This window comes from Euwallacea fornicatus, chromosome 16 (genome assembly GCF_040115645.1).
Source record: "Euwallacea fornicatus isolate EFF26 chromosome 16, ASM4011564v1, whole genome shotgun sequence".
NCBI lineage: Eukaryota > Metazoa > Arthropoda > Insecta > Coleoptera > Curculionidae > Euwallacea > Euwallacea fornicatus.
Window position 1 is genome coordinate 3045935 of NC_089556.1, and position 18878 is coordinate 3064812.

The 18878-nt window shown below is 33.9% G+C and overlaps 2 protein-coding genes across 10 annotated transcripts; one reads left to right on the plus strand and one right to left on the minus strand.

Annotated features, from left to right (window-relative positions):
• Positions 1-284: 284 nt before the first annotated feature.
• On the plus strand, positions 285-5091 carry Tsp26A (Tetraspanin 26A). 4 transcript variants are annotated; one of them, XM_066291234.1, is made up of 11 exons: positions 285-518; positions 580-790; positions 1708-1828; positions 2094-2167; positions 2250-2324; positions 2377-2475; positions 2529-2657; positions 2711-2761; positions 2824-2937; positions 3233-3349; positions 4171-5091. In XM_066291234.1, the coding sequence occupies exons 2-11, from the start codon at positions 674-676 to the stop codon at positions 4237-4239; spliced, it is 966 nt and encodes a 321-aa protein (XP_066147331.1). In that variant the 5' UTR covers positions 285-518; positions 580-673; the 3' UTR covers positions 4240-5091. The 4 variants fall into 4 exon arrangements, with proteins under 4 accessions (XP_066147331.1, XP_066147329.1, XP_066147328.1 ...); XM_066291232.1 differs by lacking the exon at positions 3233-3349 and having other exon boundaries at positions 286-518; XM_066291231.1 differs by lacking the exon at positions 2824-2937 and having other exon boundaries at positions 289-518.
• Positions 5092-5540: 449 nt separating this feature from the next.
• On the minus strand, positions 5541-17837 carry NKCC (sodium potassium chloride cotransporter). Of its 6 annotated transcripts, none has more exons than XM_066291192.1 (18): positions 17740-17837; positions 11813-12087; positions 11598-11760; positions 11001-11096; positions 9067-9258; positions 8838-9014; positions 8620-8759; positions 8373-8570; positions 8055-8286; positions 7876-7997; positions 7688-7823; positions 7339-7550; positions 7046-7287; positions 6568-6987; positions 6363-6512; positions 6168-6310; positions 6007-6118; positions 5541-5953 (listed from the first exon to the last, which is right to left on the minus strand). In XM_066291192.1, the coding sequence occupies exons 1-18, from the start codon at positions 17804-17806 to the stop codon at positions 5818-5820; spliced, it is 3213 nt and encodes a 1070-aa protein (XP_066147289.1). In that variant the 5' UTR covers positions 17807-17837; the 3' UTR covers positions 5541-5817. The 6 variants fall into 6 exon arrangements, with proteins under 6 accessions (XP_066147289.1, XP_066147288.1, XP_066147291.1 ...); XM_066291191.1 differs by having other exon boundaries at positions 11598-11766; XM_066291194.1 differs by lacking the exon at positions 17740-17837 and adding an exon at positions 16573-16719 and having other exon boundaries at positions 11598-11766.
• Between the last annotated feature and the right edge of the window lie 1041 nt (positions 17838-18878).

Genomic DNA, 18878 nt, shown 5'->3' on the forward strand with positions numbered 1-18878 from the left:
TCAAGTGAGCACTGAGAAAACTAAAAAGACTAATTTACGATTTTGAATCAATTTGATATATTTGTCATGTTCCATGTTACCTTAATTAATGCTAAAAACAGAATTAATTATATTTTTTCCAAAATCAAATTTAAACCTTTCCGTTACAGAGCCTCCTATCTCATATGTTTTTTAGATCATCAAACTATGTTTACTTCTATCCTTTATTATCGTTAAAGATAAAGTAGCATAGCATGATATTCAAGGTAGAAGCATTGACATATGATTCGTCTTTGACATTAATGACAAACAAGGGTCAAACTCAGCTGGATCAAGCACAATCTTTCTTCTCATTGATTATTTATTATTTTAATGTTCCTAATTTTCTTTAAAAAATATCAGAATATGCGTACACAACTAGTTTTCTGAATTAGTATTTACGTAGGTTTACTAAAACCTAAACCAGTTATTGAAATACCTACTTAAACATACCAAAATTAGCATTGAACTACAGCGATTCACAACCTGATTCCTACCAAGTAAGTTCCCTTTATTGATACAGGGTTATAGGTTTTTGGCAATAATGAGTTACATTCCAAGGATATCAGGAATATGAGGAAATCAATGAAGTTCAAGATTCTACGAATTTAACCAATACATACAAAGGATTCAGTTCCTATAAGCATTTCACGGAATGACCGTCACTGTTTCAATCGCTAACATGCCTACTGTGAGGAAAGTTCGAAGAGAATCTACTGAAGTTAGTAGTTGCCTGAAGTATATGATATTTGGATTTAATGTATTGTTTTGGGTAAGTCAAGAATTGCTTTGTCAATAGATGCAGGGGCAAATATGTAGGTTACTGAATCAGTATCTATGTTAAACTTGCATAAACTCTATTTCCTCCTAAGTATCACCCTCAGTCTATCCTTAAATGACATACATGTATGAAATACCCACCTACTGATTACTGCTTCTACTTGTATTGGTGTTCTTTCTCATTGTTTCTAATAATGAAGCTTGCATATGAATGATTTTATATATAACTCTTTGAAGCACAAGATAAATGTCTGATGATTGATAAAGTTATTAATTTCATAGTTCATAAGCTTTCAGCCAAATTTAATAAATTTTTTTCAAATTTACTTAGGGCGTCCATGATTTTTAATATGAGGGAAATTTTTTTCGGTTTTGGTTTTTGCCTTTCCTTAGAGAATCTTTGGGAGACATATTCTTGCATGTGTGTGGTAGTTAAATAGCTCTTTAACTGGTACATAGATAAAGGATGGTATGAAATGGCAAATACATGTAAGTATCAAATTTTGTTTTTACTGGGAATCTAAGAAAATTTGATAATCCTTCGGGAATATTAATCATTGTTTCATTCATCAATAAATTTGGTTGATTAGTTCTTTTGCCATATTTTTGGCATTTGTGTTATTCCTTTTTTTTTGTTTATGGTTAATCTTGGATTTTTTTCGTTACACTTTTAAATCCCTATTTGAGATATTTTAAAGCATATTTTGTTGCTTTTCCATTATTTTTAAAACCGACTCTGAAAAACTTATACGTCTCCACAATCTTTTCTAACTTAATAAGATATTTGCAAATGTAATATAAATCTCATCATCGCGAATTTGAGACACATAGTGTATACTAATTTAATGTTAGAAGTAATACTACCTATATGTATTTAAACGGATATTTATTGAATTAATTTCTTTTCAGCTTTTAGGCTTAGGCATTTTAACAATCGGAGTGTGGGCGTGGTCAGAAAAAGACATTTTTAATAACATAGGAAAAGTAGCAAATATCGCCCTAGACCCTGCATTCATCTTAATTTGTGTGGGTAAGTAAGCAAGCCTCAATTTAAAAAGCTCATTGTAAAAGCAATAAATCTTATTCTTGCCCTCAAATCTCCTATAATGGAAGTAGGTACTTTTAGTATATTTTTGCCAAGGATGTTAAACCCCGGACTAATGTAGTTTTTATATCCAGTGCCTTGTTCCTTTAACTCGACTTTTTGAGACGACTTTTTTACAGCTGCAATGAACCCTAATTGTTTTCGTTTTTATTTTAGAGTCTTATTGTTATATGTTTTCCTTTTATTCCAGGAACGGTCACTTTTATAATAGGTTTTACTGGCTGTGTAGGTGCTTTGAGAGAGAATACTTGCCTGCTAGCAACTGTAAGTTTTTTTTTAATGTTCAGCTAATTTTCGAGTTGTCTTTTTGAGTATTTGCTCTGATATTCGTTATTTATGTTTTCAGTATGCTATATTTCTCTCTGTGCTTCTCCTTTTCGAAATGACTGCCGGAATTTTGGGGTTCATATTTAAAGACTGGGTAAATGATAATTTATATCAAATCCCCCCTTTTTCATTGTTTAAAAATTCAGATAAAATCTCAAGCAACAATTGGCTTTCAAACCTTTATAATACACTACAGGGAAGACCCGGACCAACAAAACTTAATTGATTGGATTCAAGAGGATTGGGTACGCCTCAGGCACTTGATTTTTTCCAGCAATATTCAGAGTTTTAATTTTAGTTGCAATGTTGCGGAATTGAAGGACCAAAAGACTGGGATCGAAACAACTATTTTAATTGCTCCTCTAGAGTCGTAGGCAGTCGAGAGGCCTGTGGAGTACCATTTTCGTGTTGCAAACGAAAGCCTAATGTACGTTGCCTTATTGTGTTGCTATATGTTTATTGAAGAGATTTTTTCTTTAGGAAATTATAAAGAATAAGCAGTGCGGTTACGATGTGCGGAAGCCTGGATTTGTAAGTATTTTATCGTACTATTTTTTAAACCAAAAACTGTAATATTTCCCAAAAACATGCAGCCTGGCGAGGAAAGGCATATATTTGAAAGAGGTTGTTTGAGAGCCGGTGAAGAATGGATTGAAAGTAATTTAGTGCCCGTTGCGGCAGTTAAAGTAGGAGTTATGATCCTACAGGTAGATGCAAACACATATTTAATTGTTTACTGCACCGCCAAAAATAAATGCATCGTGTCTCCTTGTTCGATTTCAATTCTCCAGAGCATCAGTTTATTAGAAACATCGCTTTATTTGTAGTTTGGCTAAGTTTTCACCCGTTTCAAAGGTAGCTTAAAGGAAATTGAAAACTTAAATTGTTGACCGCAGCCGAAGTCAAATATTGGCAACTTTTGATAAATATTTGTTCGTGTAAAGTTTGTGCTTGTTTGTTGCGAAAAGTTTGCAAGCTTTGTGTGCTTTACACGTCTTTCAGGCTTTCGATGTTACCAAAATTATAAACGAGCGGGGCTGTTTAGAGGCGGTTGAAGATTGGACCGAGAAGAACATGATTACTTTGGCGTCCTATTGTTTCCTACTTTTCTTTCTTCAGGTGAGTATTCCGTTTGAGATGCAGTGGTTTTGGTTGGGAATTTGGGTGGTGAAGCCGAGGTTTTTAAGTAACTCACTAAACTGGTAATTTTGATCCTGTAGTTTCGGTATTTAGAGTTGGGTTTAGTTTCTACAGCGAAGGCGTAAAAAAAGATTATTAATCTTGAGTTATTTGTTATAAAAATATTTATGTAATTATAAGAATTGGTTTTTGGGTTGTGATTCTTTATGTAATGGGAAATGAAATTGCTCAAAGCTTTTGGAATATTTTTTAACGTTTCGCCGCTGATTCCCGCCCTCTTAAATATACGATAAAATTTTAAGCGAAAATCAATAGTAACAAGCATAAAAATAAAACGAAAGTTACCTAAAAATTAATTAGGTGACTTGTAAAAAACGAAAAAATATTTTATTTTTAATATTTTAAATATGTAATGTAAATAATTTATAATAAAAAAACGGATTTGGCATGGAAATTATTTCGAATATGACCGTTTTCAACTTTATAGTGTACCTTTTGCAAGTACCACGCGATTCTTAAGTAGTTTAGAAATCTGCATGCGCTTAGTGGTGTCTGTACTGACCATAACTGTAATAATTAGTACAGGTAGGTATTTGACTTGACTATTATTTAATAAACAAAAGTATCTAAAATTGTTTCCATGAGAGTCAAGGGTCCTCATTTCATTATATGAAGATTATTACATTTTTTAAATCAATCTTTTTAAATTTGTATTACGCATTAAAAGCCTTCTGAAATCCCGTGGAACACAATCTATCAATACCTAATATTTGTGTCACTTACCAAACTTAATGTTTTAGATTCTAGGCATCTGTTTTGCGCAGAATCTTCGCGCAGACATTTTCGCTCAAAAAGCCAAATGGCACTGACATTTAAGGACGCCCACTGCCGTTTAGTATAACTTCATGTACAGGGCAGCGTGGGAACCTTGTCAACTAGTCGAATTGAGGGAGATCCGAATTTCATGATAAAAATAATGGACGCAATCAAAATGAATTTTTTAGATTAAGGAAGGTATTAAGTGAAATAAAAAAGGTCAATTTATTTAATTTCTGTTTGAAGAGGATTCCACTCACTAAACACTCGCATATTACGTGGAAAGAAGAGTTAATTTAATTAAAAAGTCGTGTTAAAAATTGCAGTACATCGTGCATCAATGTACTTTATTTACTTGATTTGTGATTTTTTGTAATAACATTGTTGATTAAGTATTTTAGACCCTTGTCAAAGAGAAACCTTTAGTACATAGTTGTGATTGATCTGAATCTTTTGTAACCATTAAAACTTGCAATTTGTATATGAAATTTACCCTAGGATACATAAGACATATTGATATAATGTAGATAAACTAAAAATTTAGCATTTAACTAATTTCTTAACCAAGACTTAGCACAAACGCATTTCTGCTACATTGATATTTATGTTTAGTATTTTATGACAAATTGTATCAAAATTAAGTATTTTTCTAGGAGCTAGTTTAACACTTACGGGTTGAATATCTGCTGAAGATGGCTGCATAAAGTATTATTTTATGAGAGTTATGAAAAAAAGTTGTTTCAGCGGTTGTTTTTATTCTACTTACCTTTGAGAAAGTTAAGCATATCAGGTGGCTGGGCTGCATTAATAATTTTAATTTTGATTAACTATTGTGATATTTTTTATCTAATCTGGCTTTCATGTGGAGCTATTTTTTGGAATATAATTTGAAATGATAGAGTTTTGACGATGTTTTTATGTTGTCTCGGTAAAAAAACCATTAAAGAGGAATCTTAATGTGCCTTTAAATAAAACTATTATATATTAATGCCCTCTTTAAGGTTTTCACATGCTTAGCCTCATTATACATTTTTCACAAAAGATTTAATTTCGGCTTTGATTTTTTCTCTGTTTTCTCACTCAGAATTTCGACACGATTAATTTGACATCATACTTTTTTCCTCTTGTTTTGGAAGTTCTTTCCTTAATTCATTGAAAAATTTGTAGCTTATTTATCTTATTATTTTATCAACTTTGCAAATTATCTTCGAGTCCACCTTAATCGTTTTTATCGCACATTCAGGACACCAAGTCAGGTTTTCTTTAAGGTTCTGGAAAATAATACTCCTCAGAATTCTTAATTCTAAAAACCAGTAGCAAAAACTGTAGTTTTTAAAAAATAATTTAAGGCTAATTCATACAAATAATTTAATGTTTGAAAACTGAATCCGAAATACATTAGAGTATGGTCACATCAGTGATGCTTATAACATATTATTAAAATCGATACCTAAATAAATATAATACTTTAAAGGTAAATGTTAAAACGACGTATACAATACACGAATAAAAAAACAATAATCTACGTTTAAAAGTAAAGCTTCAGTGATAAAAGAACGAAATGCAGAGCTTTTAACGTAGGACAACAATCACTTTGTGCGTCAATATCATACCCCTTAAAAATCTACGATTTAAGAGTAATAAGTAAGGACTGACTGCTGATTGCCTCTGACTAGAAGAAAAGGAGGCATGTCCATAGTTAGAACTTCCAACCAAGACATGTAAAGTGGAGCTGATATGCTTCCTTTTCTGGGCATTGGGAGAGACCTGAAATGCGAGATTTAAAACTTTTGTATAAAGACAATCTTAAGATTTCTTACATTACTACCAAATTGGCATCGCTAGAGTTTTCTAGAAGTAACTCCTTGAGCCTCAACTGGCGATGCGTCTTATCCTGGTGGGCAGTTCGCTCGGCCTCCGATACTTGGCATTCTAGAATACATTTCGAAGAAATATTAAACCCACAGGGCTATTTACTTACCAATAAATTCTTCGTTTCTGCTATTAAATTTATCTATAATATTGTCAAAAAGAGCTATGGTATCTGATTTGGGCTTGTCACTCACAGACACCATCTTTAAGACCGTGTAGTTAAGACGGAATTTGGACAAGAGATTTGCCATGCTAAAACAAAAGTCGATAAAGTAAAAGATGATAAAAAAAGAAGTGATCCCACTTTCTCTCCTCTAAGGCTAAGTCACTACTATTGCTGGCTAAACCAAATACTCGTAGCTTGCAGTTAGACCAGGAATTTCTCGTAGAAACTATGTATGGAAGTAGCATTGTCAAGCCACCATCATCGTAGAGCCACCAAACATCAATGAACCTGTATTTCAGTTAATAACTAAATCAGGAAGTAAAATAGTTATATAACTTAATACCCTTTTCCTTGTTTGCGCCTGAACCTATTCATTTCCTCCACATGCAACAATTCTTCATTGGACATTCCTAAAACTAAGTCAATTTTCACTGCTGAAGCTTTAGCTTTCTTCTCCTTATCGCTTAATTTGATTCCCTTATTTTTTCCTTCATTGGGCACATTGAGGCTCTCAAGACTTCTCACACCACTTTTCCCGCTTTCTTCAGTTGCAGCTATTCCCACATTGTTTAAGCTCAAATTAGAGTCGGAGTGCAATACCAATGCACTCGATGGGGACGTTCTCAATGTAGTGGGTGATTTTGAGGCTCCAATTATTAAATTTTCGCTAGAGGAGCTTTCATCTGTTTCGGTTAGTTTGCTATAGTTGAGTCCGCCCTGGACCCTTAGGATGGCCACTGAGAGGTGATGATCGAAGGCAGCGCTAAAGTAAAAGAAAAAACTTGATTAAACCTTAATGCTATGGTGTTAAGACGACTTACTGAAGTATATTGAAATACGCCACAAGTTCCATTTGTGGACACGTTGTCCAATCATTTTTATACCCCATTAGCAACACATTTGGGGTGAGTTTTCCAATCCCCACAGTTTGCAGCAGAGCTGTGGCTCCATGTTCAAAGTCAGTACCATCGATTGAGGTATAAAATCCCTTGATTTTATTACTTTTCAAAAATGCATAAGCGTCAGAAGCCCTTTGTGTGCTAGGCTTATGTCCTAATTTCCTCTAAATCTGTTTTTGTAAAAAATATTTAAAGCAACATAATCACGTTTATACCTCAATTATATCTCCAATGATCAATAAAGAGTGATTTTTCGTAATTAGATTTGCAAAATCAAGTAAGGAAGGTCTATGTTTAGGTAGTCCACACAGCACCAACACTTGAGGCTTGTAATTTTTCACATGTTCACCTACATTTATGAGCCTTTGAGCGGTTGCAAGGGCTGTTTTGTAAGTTTGGGCCTGGGTGGAAGATCCCCAATTAACATCTATAAAAAAATTAATTTAAATCTTTCCTATAGCTATCTTTATCGGTTTTTGGATGATTTTGAATAATTTGAACCATTTAAGGATTCATAAGAGCATGTTATCAATGCTATTTCTAAAATTAAAAATGTCTACTTACCAGGATTTCGGTACACTACAACCAAATACAATCCCAAAATTACAATGAAGGTAATTAGAGATGTTTTCCAATTGATCAGGAACATGATGACCACGCATGCGATGAAGCCGAACAAGCTGAGCCAGGTGTTATAGTACTATGAGATATTAGAGTTATTCTAATAAAATTAAAGCTGTTAACAGTATTACCTTGAAGGTTGGCCTCCAACCTAAGGGCTTGATTAAACCTGCATGGAAGGTGCAGAAGTTGATCAAAGCATACGAGGCCAGGTAGAAATTTGATATCAGTGGAGCTATTGCATTCAATTCCCCTAAAATAAAAAGAAAGTTTTGTGAGTGTCCTGCAAAATAATAACAAGTAAACTCACCAATTAGCAAGAAGGCTATAGAGACGAAGAAAGTGAGTACGTAACCTCTATAAGGCTCTCCATGTTTTCCGTAACCCTTAGAGAAATAAATCAAGCCTGGATAAATTTGGTCCACTCCTAAGGCTTGAATTAACCGCGGTACAGATAAGAGATTGGTTAAGGCGGTACTTAAGCATGCAGCCCAACAACCCGCATAAATTAAGGGCCACCAATAGGACATCAGGGTCATCATCTACAAGATAAAGTTATATAATATTATGTTGAGAGGGTCCCTTGCGAGTCTTAGAAGCAAAAATTCAATAACTTAAGTCAGTTTACCTGGTAGCTGTTAAACAGTCCATACTTGCAAGAAAAGTTGCTGACGCAGCTTGTGAGATTTCCGCTGATTAAGTCAGTTACATTGCCGCTAGCATCCCTCATTGCTGCAGCTCCGGCGAATACCATGAAAAGGGCATATGAAGTCATGGTGATGAGCAAAGAGAGCAGAGTTCCTTTCGGAATGGCTGTAGCTGGATCCTAAAGACGTCTATGATTGGTTTACTGCGACGTTAAGAGATTAATGTACCTTCAGGTCCCCAGATATATTGGCTCCCGCCTGAATCCCTGTGACTGATGGAAAAAATATGGCAAAAACCTGAAAGAAGTTGTATTCGGAGCCTTCCGAGACTCGCCATTGTGGATACCAGTTATCTGTCCATACAGTGGCTGGAATATTATGGATTCATTTGATTTGATTTTCTTCTCGCTCCTACTCCACCAACGGAAGCTAGTAAACTGACTCACCATTGAAACCAGTGAAGCCTTGAGCTATCTGCTCATCGTTGAGCGGTCCTACGATAGTACCAGCAATGAAATCCACCATAGCTCCAACGATGATTGCTATCAAGAAGTTTTGGGCTTTGCTCTCCCATTCCATCCCAACGGCGCATATCAGAATCATAACTACTGTGGCGGCAGTCCCTGTAACATCATTTTTACTACGTTGACCGCTTGTAAGTCAGGATTAATTTACCAATGACTCTGGCATCATTAATACCACCATCAAAGATCTTGTACCCATACAAATTCAAAAGATCACTCAAGGAATTACAAAATCCTATGGTGTTCATAGATGCAGATACGGCATTTGCGAAAGCAAAAACTATTCCTACTGAAGCTCCAAACTCTGGTCCTAGTGATCTGGATATTATGTAGTAAATCCCACCTAAATGATATTAATAAATAATAATAAGAGGCTATAAATAAGTGTGCCTTAGATTGATCGGATGAATATTAATGTGCGAGCGTCACGACGTAAACAGCTTTTTGGTTAATTAAATGTGTCGTCAATAAGTTGGCCAGCAATTAAAGCTAGTTAGTGTAAAAGTATTAGCTGTCCTCTTTTTTTTAACTGACACTTGAGGTTGATGAGGAGGAAGAGAAATGGGCACGCTGTTTATACATTTTAATTGAATTAGATTAGAGGGGGGGGGGGTCTTCAAATTTCTTCGGAGGATGAGTTATTCTTATGATTGAGTGGAAAAAGTGCTGTGTTATAACGTAAAGAATTTTTTTTTTTGGAAACCGATAAACCTGGATCGCCCATTAACGGATTCATCCAATCATCAGATTAAAATATAACTAAAACCAACAGGATGTGCTTAAATTTTCAAAATATTCAGTTCAAAAGAGAAAAAAGTACACTCAAACACAAGAAATCTTGATTTGCTCCGCACGTTGCTGCCGTCAATTTAGATAAGATCGACGAACTTCCAATTACAAAATTTGAAAAATTGCAATTTTTCACTGTTGCTGGTTTTAAGGTTTCTCATAGTCAGTATGAACAAGATCAATTCTTAAACAGAACTATTCTCTAGCGTGTCGGTAAAACTTTGAATCCCAAAAAAAACATCTATCCAGAAACCAGTGGATGTCAAGTTTCAATGAAAGTTTCTTGACTCAATAATTTTTTTTTAAATTCTGATCTGGCGCTTTTCTTGCGAATAATAATAAATAAGATCATTTTGCACCTCCAAACAATTGCATTAACTGAAAATTAATACCGTATGTGATTAATTTATTTGCCTTATCAGTTTGCTTGAAATACAGCTCCGTGTTGCTTAGGGCTAAATTAGTTGTTAATTTGTTGGCATAGAGGAACAATTCTTTTGTACAAGAAATATCCACACAAAATATTGGTTCTGAGAAATTCGAGACTGTTCTAAAATGGCAAATTTTACAGGATGTTGCATTTGTAATTTGAATGTCATTAGTTTCAGATACAGCTGACAACTCGGAGCTGGCGAAAGTGTTCTTACAAGATCGAATATAAACTACTGTGTGGTCTTAAATCAAATTCGGGTAAGTCATCTTTTTTAATGCTTCAAAATTTTTGATGCAAGACGTTACGTGATCCACCCCATATTCTAATTTATATTCTATTCATTTCTCATGGAACACGAGGATGAATATGGTATACATTGTAATAATATAGGAAAAGTTCGGTGGAAATAAAAGTGAACAACTGAATGAATTGAAAGTAATGACTACAAGGAACATCGTTTGATGATCTTTGCAGCCTTGCATTTTCATTTGAAGATCAGGATTGCCCCTCTGGATTTTATCTTCTTTCTTGCGGGTCAGATTCTTTTGCCAACGTTTAAACGCGACTTGAAGTTTCATCTTTTGATGTATGTAAATCATATTGATGATCACAACCTTGAATTCAATTTCAAACGCAGTTTAAACTGAAGGGATACAACTGGACCTAACAACAACATAACTGTTCAGGTGAAAGCTCTAGGAATCCTTCACGCACACTTATTATTTCAGCAATTTCCGAAATCATTTAATACACAAAATGTATTTTGGAGATCGTTTGACTCCGAAATTCCGTATGTTTTTATTTTTTAATTTCAAGAGCAGTTAGCCATGTCCCAATTTCACCAGTATGTGAAGGTAACTTACCTCCTTTTACTTCACCATTAGTGCAGATGGCTGATAATGACAAGGTAGTGATGACACATACTACTGCTGATATCCCTATGATTACCAACGACAATCCTTAAAAAAAAAAATTAATACACAATTTGAAGCATTTAAAATAAATATTATTATAATGAAAAGAGTTCTAGATATATGTATATAAAAGCTAAATTAAATTATGTAAATTTAAATATTTGGTTTTAATCCTATATTTTGCTATATATTGAGTTATGTACACATAAAAAACTGGTATACGAGAATCACTTAGCGGTATGGTAGATGGGTTATACTCACCGCTCGTTCATTATCAACCGGATTCGTCCAGTTTACACCACTGAAAGCCCAATCTAGCTGGGTTATTATACGAGATTTTCAATACCTACATTACATTTTTATAATCCGGCAAAATGATACCCAATTCTTGCTAGTCGAGATATAAAGATAAACTTAAATAATTATAATTTGTAGTTAAGGAAATGTTACAAACATCACGCAAATAGATGATTATAGAGGTTTTATATCTAGGATATTAAATTTTGCCCCGCTTTGAAAACTATTTAAATGCTCTGTGGCATTTACCTGTTCCTGCTTCTGCAACAATCCAAGATAACCTAAGAAAGAGCATAACTCCAAAAATGTTGAGCATGCAAGGGATGAGTACACCTTGTATCCACCCCAATTTAATACCCTCATGGCTGGTCGATGGCTGATCTTTGGCTTCAGGATTATCACTAGGCTTCTCCTGTAGCTATAAAAGCTCATTACTCACTCGCAAAAATTACTCGCACTGCTACCTTGTTGGAATCTTCAGTTCCATGTAATTCCCCCAAGGAAGGCCGTTTGATGGCCCTTCGTGAATTTCTGTAATTCTCTAATCTAGGTAGAACTTCTTTGGTAATTTGCACGATACTCTTTTTTCTTCTTTTGTCACCCATGAAATAGTCTTTGCTGGGGTGGTCCGATGAACTGAAACGGTGTTTGAATTTCCCGTTTTCTTGCATTTGGAAACCGCCATTCTCGTAGCCTGTCGTCTTGGAGCGTCCCTCATTTTCCATTTTAAATTTGGTGACTGTAAATGATAAAGTTGCTGTAAAGTAATTTGGAGGTACTAGAAAAGCTTTTTATTTGGGGTTTTTAGTAGTTTCAATGGCGCTAAAATTTAGTGCAAATGATGAAGATAATTATTTAAATATCTTTGACGTTAATATGAGGCTGGTTCATCTTAGAAGGAAATGAAAAATCAAAACCACCCACACTACGTCTAAAGCTAGATCTAAAAATTTGGACTCTTTGTTATACTATCGTAAATATATAGTTCTAGTTTAAACAAAATAAGGATGTGGTTGGGGAGGATTGAATGCCTAAAACTTAGACATTGAACATCTTGGACTTTAAGCACAAATATAGCGATGATGAAATCTATATCCTAACGGCATCCCGAACAAACTGATCCCTGAGGAATTCGTTCTACAGAGATTTGTAAATGAAGAATATACCTACTGAAAATACTTCCTGTAGATTGTTATAGCCCATTTGACATTGTATTTTCTTTAGAATTTCGCGCCTCGAACTGAATCTATATAAACTCAATCCTAAGATGTAGGATCTAAAGCAGCTAAAGGATACTTATAATATGTAACTGAAAAATGTATTAAAAGTCATGTCGATGTTTGTCTTTATATTACCGTAAACGCACTTTGAGAGCTGTTCATTTCTAAGAATTCTGGGTTATTTAAAGAAAAACACTGATTAGTGAGGAATGGCAACTAGGGAAACTGGTAGAGTAAGAACACTTGGAACATTCGAATTTGAGGAAGAAAAGATGTTAGTTCTGCTCGGTTTTCACTTAAAAATCTAATGGTTTTTGAAGATATCTAATGCCAAATCCATATCACAAAAACAACCTGATAAACTGAATCGAGGAGCGAGATTCTTGAATATCGAAAGCATAGAGCTCCCCCGGGGAATGGCATTGCTGACATTGCATATGATGATTGCTGATTGACCCATTTTGATGCCATTTCTAAGAAAATATCTATTCCCAAGTGTCGTGAATATGACCCCAAAGGTATTGCATGTATAAAAAAATTTGTGAATCAAGATCTTTGATTTAGAAGAAGACAGAGAGATAATAATCCTGATGCTTTTGTACAGGCACGTAAAACTGTTAACCTATATACTATATAATACGACCCTTTAAATTCATATTATGAATGGTTGGTGAGAGAGCTGCGTTCTGAAACGTATATGAAAATTTGATTTATCAAATGTGATTACGAAATTCTGACTGTTCTATGAGGCAGTTTTTCTTGCACAAGTGTTGATCTTCCCATTTCTCTATAGATTGATGATCGGCAACGTAAGTGTTATGTTTTCTAATTAAGATGTTGTTGAATCACCTCATCCAGATCAATTAACGAATCAGACAGTCTCTTTATTGTCAATTTTCAAAAACCTTGCATACTGCAAAGTTCTTCGCCCTCCAAAACAAGAGCAATAAAGGCAGGAAGTGCAAGAGCGTAAGATTATTATCCACGAAAATAGTGAAATTCTAGGAAAATGAAACTGATGTTCATCCCTTAAAAGCTAAAAGCTCCCGAACTCCCGAAGGGCAATATATTATAGCGCTCCTGGCGACTGGATGTCGCTTTTTCTCTCGTTCTCGATCTAATTATTATTGTTTCCGCAAAATTGGAGGTCAAAATCGGAAACTGGTTATTTTAGGGATACTGAGCAACAACCCTTATTTACATCTAATTAAAATTCCAGTTTTGCTCTAGTTTCCAGGAAGAATTTCTAAAAATAAAAGTGGCTGGAAAATCTTGGGTAAAATGGTTTGAAGGACAATGTATGCCGATGATACATCTCACCTTCAGCGTTTTTCCATCCAGGCACACACCACTGACACCCAACACTTTTTTCACACTTCTGACGACTTTCAGAGCTTTCGCGTTAAGCTTTTAGAACGAACTCGACTATACGGAACTATTTGCGAAGCGAAACTGTTTTCTTTAAAAACACGAGCGCCGAAGATGGTGGATACTAAACAGGGGAGGGGGGTGCTAATGATGCCTCGTGTAGACATGTCGTGAATATGTCAAATTAGTGAGAAGGAAAATTGCTTTTAATTGGCTTTGGCTGTATATACGAATTTCGTCTTAAAATCCGTAAATGTGGATGGACGAAGCTTTTGTGCTAAATGGATTTGAGGAGCGCTTGAGGGTTTTTATAATTTATAAAAGTAACATAAGGGATGCAAAATACAGATTTGTTCTCGTGTATTTACACCAGTGTATTTACACCAGTAGCAGCTCGTTTAGTTTTGTGACATTCAAATTTAATAGTAGTTGTCCACAACCTACATTCATGAGATCAAGTTTGTACGCAGGGAAGTCCCATGGTATCGCCGATCTGCTAGTAACCTGTAAAAGACGTAATCAAAACCTGTGTATTTCCTAATTATAATTTAATTGCATTTTTTACACACTTCTCGTTTATTGGGACTAGTAAAATGGTAAAGTTACGATCATGTCAATGCTATATAATCATTCGGTGTCATCAGTTCCGACCAAATATTGATTTAGAGTACTCGTACTATCATGGGCGTGGTATTGAAATTCGACTCCAATCACTCCAACAACGTGAATTCTTATGCTTTCTTATGATTTGCATTGAATACGCTCCTTTCCAAGTTTTCGTTTTATAAAAAAATTTTACTTACCCAGGTAAAATTAGGTCGAAAATGGGGTCGAAGTTTAGCGTCTTTATTTACAATTCCAACGCAAGAATTGCTTTGAAATAAATTTGCAGTTCCTTAAATAGTGATCTACTTTGGTATTGTACGATTTCTTGTACTTTATCTACCCGTTGTGACGTTTACATGCCATAAAATTTGCGTAGACCTGCAATTATGATCTAAATGAGTGCTTATTGCTATTTGAGTTGTAAATATGGATACATCTATAGCCAGATTATTTATACTTTATATGCAGGTATATATGACAATAAAAAGTCAAACAAGAAAGGAGGAAAAGCGTACAAAATCTCAGAATGGTTCGTTTTTTCTATATTTCTGACTTTCTTGTGTCATTCCCATTCCAGTTTGAACTGGTACCATCGAGCCTCATCAATGTTACAATAAATTCCGGTTTTCAAGTTAAACTTCTCGACTACTCGTTACCATTGCCACAATCCAATTATTTAGTCATAAGATTTAAATGAATTTTTCTTGAAAACTATTTTTGCTCTGTGGATCTATGGATTGTTTATTTTGTTAAAGTTTCATGTAAAGAAGGTTCGATGGTCTGAGGCAATTTCGATCTTACATCTAATCTTGTTGCATCTCCAACAACCCACGGTTTATTTTTGAGTCTTGAAAACTTAGTTGTTCCCCTTGGGACACCGAGGATACCCAATATGTTAATGAATATTATAAACCTATCAATTTCGATGAAAACACATTTATCGAGGTTAAAATTATGTGAATCTTCGTGAGGATGTAATTTTAAAATTATGTACATCACACTGTATTAATTGTCACATCAACTGAGACTGCGTATCATTAACATTACGCAATAGTGGCCTTAAATTTCCGAGAAAATAGCTGTTCACCTCTAGAAGTTATAGACAAAATATTAAGTTTTAAAACGTCAACACTGTGTAGGTATTTCATCAACAACACACTTTTGGTTTCTTTTTTTAATAAAGCATGCTCCCGTAACATGGGAATCTCTATCACCTTTCGAATTGTGTCCAAACATTTTTGTAATACCTTGTATACTATTGAATATCACGAACCTACCAATCACACGAAATACAGACTGTATACACTTCTCTGTAACTCTATAGGTTTTCAAGTAATTAGAGCCTTCATGAGATTATGAGTTTGACAAATGAATGACAATTTTCGTAATCATAACCGGTGAGTAAAAGTATTTCATTCTGTTACTAGGTACATAATGAACGTATCGCCTATCTTCATTTATTAACTCAATTAACAAATGTGATACAAAGGGAACAAAGAAAAGGAAGATGAAGGCGCTCTGGTGACCCAAGAATTCAAACTCTGGATAATTGTTTGAAGATTATTGTTCCATGACTTTTGGATTTTGATGCTTAAAAAACTAACATAGAAAGCATTATTCCATGCTCAAGAATTTAATGCTGGAAAGTTTATCTCCCGATTCTATTGTTTTTTATTATTTATCTACAAATTTCACGGTTTCTAGCTTTGATATAATACTGAGGCCTTTGCAATAATTCTTTCAAGTGTTCAATTATTTCTTTGAGCAATCTAATTTCAGGGGAGGGAAACTTTAAGATCTTGTTAAGTGGAATGCTTTGTTTACCTTCTCTTCTCTTTAATGTTGAGTATTTATTGTAATCTAATTAATGTGAAAACATATTGTGTTAATCTCAAGTGGTTTTTCACTCATCTTTGTTTTGTGTTATTGGCAAGAAAGCAACAATATTCTTTGTTGAACTTTTGGAACACGAATGAAAATCCAATTTTTGCGTTAAAAAATTCCTACGTTACCACAAAAGTTTTACTTACTTCTCCGCTATTATCCACATTTACACACACACGTATCATTAACTATGAACATTAGTAGTTTTCCTAACCAGAAATGAATTTTACTTTATTTATTTGCATTTTACAGACCGACCACGAAACTGCGAAAAACGTAGGTACGAAATCGAGGAATTCATACTTGAACGTGATGATAAGCTAATGATTTTATGTCATTGAGTTTCAATTGTTCTTTATTAAGGTTGGAGTAATTGAAACAACTAATTCATTTTGATTAAAACGTATCATTAAATATAATTGGTTTTTATGCAAAATATTTGAAAAATCTATAATAAACCACTACTCTTTAAAATGCTTTGTGGACAAATCACAACAAAGTTGGATATATTCCTATTCTTCGCATTTCCACGGCATTATGTCAATCAATTTGTTTTTTATTAAATGTTAATTATTTCTTAAATGTAAATTAAACTTCAACCTTTAACAACCAAAGACAACCAATAATGGTTTGTTTGCATTGTGATTTGCCCTCATTTTCGTAGAAGCAAAGACATTAGGAAACACTGTTAGAGCATCATATAGAATTTGTTTTGCCTTAACTTTGCCCGTCTTTAAATGAAGGAAGCTGTTATCAATCATTCAATATGAAAAGTATCGATCGATTCCTTAAGGTTGGCGGCGATACAGACGAAAAATTTACTAATAGAATTTACTAAATAGAATTGATTGATAGAAATATGAATTATAGAAAAAAGGAAAATATAGTGACCGAAGAGAGTTTAAAATAAGTTCATGTAGGAAGATTTGGAATTAATGAACTGTGGATAGTAAGGACTTCCTAGAAAATAAAAGTAGAAACAAAAATTATCGGATATTTTCCATAAAGTGCGAAATTGTCTGGCAACCTTACGAAAAGCCCCCTTATAGGGGGAAGTTGTAGAATCCACACTGGAAACTTCGCGTGCTGCAAAATGTTAGCTTCATTCTTAGATTTAATCAAGACCTATTAAGAACACCTAATAGAACATGAAGTTCTTCATCCAAAGTATTTTTCAATTTTTTTAAACGAGTAGAATTTTTTCACGGCCCCTTATTTTGCTACCTTGTCTAAATCCCTTTATATTCCTTTTTAACACAAATTTATATAACATTTCTGATCTCTAGCGATCTTTTTTCTTATCCAATTTATACCTGAAGAAGTATAAAGCACAACATGACCCAATTGTGTTGAGTCCTGTAGAAAAATAATCCTGCTCATCACTCACAAACAAGATTTCCTATAATAATACACAAATGTTTCCATCACATTTTTCACAACTGTCATTATCCACAAAAAAATCCGATAAGAATTATTTTGATTATTAATTTCTTTGATCCCTTTCCTATGCCGTTACTCACAATTTATTGGTAATTACGTTGATTGTTTATTTAGTTATGCTTTGTTAAGGTATTTTCCAAATCATTATATTCAAACCGTACGAAAATGGCCTGTATATATCGATCTAGTTGAATATTGAAAATTGTTTATTTCCAATTTTTTGCCATAAAATTTAACGTTGTCCTGATAAGATTTAACATTAAAGGTTTGCATTAATCCGAAGTTTTTATTGAGAGTGATGAAAATTGGCCTAAACTGTTCTATTTTTAGTAAGTAGTTTAGCCACAATCTACCTCCCAATAGTCTAAATTTACGCAAATGATTTCAAGTTAAAAAAAATAACAATTTTTAGTCCAAATTAAGGCCAAAAAGTTTTCCATTATTTATAATGGCTATTCAAAATTCAATACCTAAACACGCAACATCAATTATGAACATCTCAAAACATTTTACGTGTTTAATGCGTTTCATAAATCTTTCTGATTCTGAACCACAGCTATATAATTGTTTATGGTTTCGTTCATGGTAGAGAATCAGGAACCGTAAAATATACTGAATATGTTCGGTCACATTTTGCCACTTAGTACAACAATGACCGTAGAAAAAACTTATATAATGTAGTTTTAATATTTATAGCACAGGTAATCAATAGGAAAATTTTGGGTGTTATCAAAGCCGGAAAAAATCACATAAAGCTCGTGTTGAGTGAAGAGCTGAGCAAAAATTGAGGCTCTAAATAGATTTTGTTGTTTCATGAAAACAATAGTAAATTTCAGATCGTTGACGGGCATTTTGAGCCAAGGACTCTCGTTTTATTTTCTTATTAAAGAATAAAGAATATGTTCTCGTTTTTCACTGTCACAAAATATTTCAGAGAAATATTCATGCATCAGCTCTGTCTACTCATGCAACAATAGTCGTTCATTGAAGAATTTTTATAATTAATTTGCGG